General features: G+C 52.1%; 1 protein-coding gene across 1 annotated transcript in view; it reads left to right on the plus strand.

The window, feature by feature from the left end:
* VOLCADRAFT_106999 (uncharacterized protein) overlaps window positions 1–1,249 on the plus strand; it is a gene marked incomplete at its 5' end in the record, with an annotated part of 5,242 nt that extends 3,993 nt beyond the window's left edge. Inside the window, one exon of the mRNA XM_002955884.1 lies at window positions 332–1,249. Coding sequence (XP_002955930.1) covers window positions 332–481 — 150 coding nt within the window. The 3' untranslated portion in view covers window positions 482–1,249. The remainder of the gene's footprint in view (window positions 1–331) is intronic.

The raw sequence follows: 1,249 nt of genomic DNA on the forward strand, positions 1-1,249 counted from the left end.
TTTCATATCTCGCTCCGCTAAAGATTGCATGTAAAAGCTACATCAGTTTTCACTGATTGGCCAAAGAAGAACATTCAGCTAAATCGGAGCGCGAAGATAGCTTTCCATGGCTTCGAGTTTGACTTCCCCGCAGCCTTTGCCTCTGACGTCGTTGCATGTCCCTTACATGATAGATTCATAAGCAAACGGCATGATCCTTTATAGGCTGATAACAGATAGCGGAGCAGCTGTGAAGGTCACAAATCCACGTGCCAGGAAGAAGAGCGTGGGTGGTCAAGCGGCAAAGCCAAAGCAGGTACCAAACGGCTACATGTTGTTCACGCAATCACAGAAGGCAGAAGCAGCGGCAGCTGGACAGAGCTCCCTGCCTCATGAGCATACAAAGCAAATCGCCTTGAAGTGGCGGCAGCTGTCACAGCCTGAGAGAGACTACTGGAACGCGCAGAGCATGCAACTCCGGGAGCACCAAACGGAGCACTGAATGTTTGAATCCCAGGCAGGCGTGATGAAGGAGGCCGCTGTGTGAATCTGTGTGAATCTCTGGCAGCCGTGTGACTTGTGCTGCATGTAATCTGATGAAGGGCCAAGGGTGCTGTGTGAAATCCAACACGCCCTACACCACACACATAACGCAATGCCCTCTAAGACCGAGAATTCATGCACTTCTTCACATACACTGAATGAATGAAGGTTACAGCGGACCCCGTGCAAGGAATCGTCGGTGCAATGCATCCCCGCATCACAATGCCCGAAAGTTAACAGTAGCTACAGCCCGCCAGCAGAACACCCAAAAATGCAGAGACACCCAGCGGGACACCACTACAAGGGGCAAACAAGGGGCAACAGCGACGCATCACGACTGCACCGGAAAAGGATAAAGCAAAACTCGGGGGAAGTCACCTACACAGGCACCTCAGGACACACTACCACCACCTACACACAGCGCTCCAAGGGGGTGGCGCTTGCATCAGCCAGAGCTTTGCTCGGCTCACCCGAGCCACCATCTGCAATTCAACTTGGCCCACCGTGCCGAGGGCCACGGGGCAGACCCAGAAGTGATGCGGCACGACTTGACCTGCCAGACCTCTTTGTCTTGGAATCCTGGTTCCTGTAGTGAGCCTCCGTTACATCTCTTTGTGTTTTCATGAGTGACCGCTGCATTGCTCGATTGCGTTCGGTTCCGGATGGTTCCACTTGTTCTTAACTTTTTGTTCACCGTATTCTTGATGAATTTCGTAAAGCTTTTCAG

Source organism: Volvox carteri (genome assembly GCF_000143455.1).
Source record: "Volvox carteri f. nagariensis unplaced genomic scaffold VOLCAscaffold_56, whole genome shotgun sequence".
Taxonomy (NCBI): domain Eukaryota; kingdom Viridiplantae; phylum Chlorophyta; class Chlorophyceae; order Chlamydomonadales; family Volvocaceae; genus Volvox; species Volvox carteri.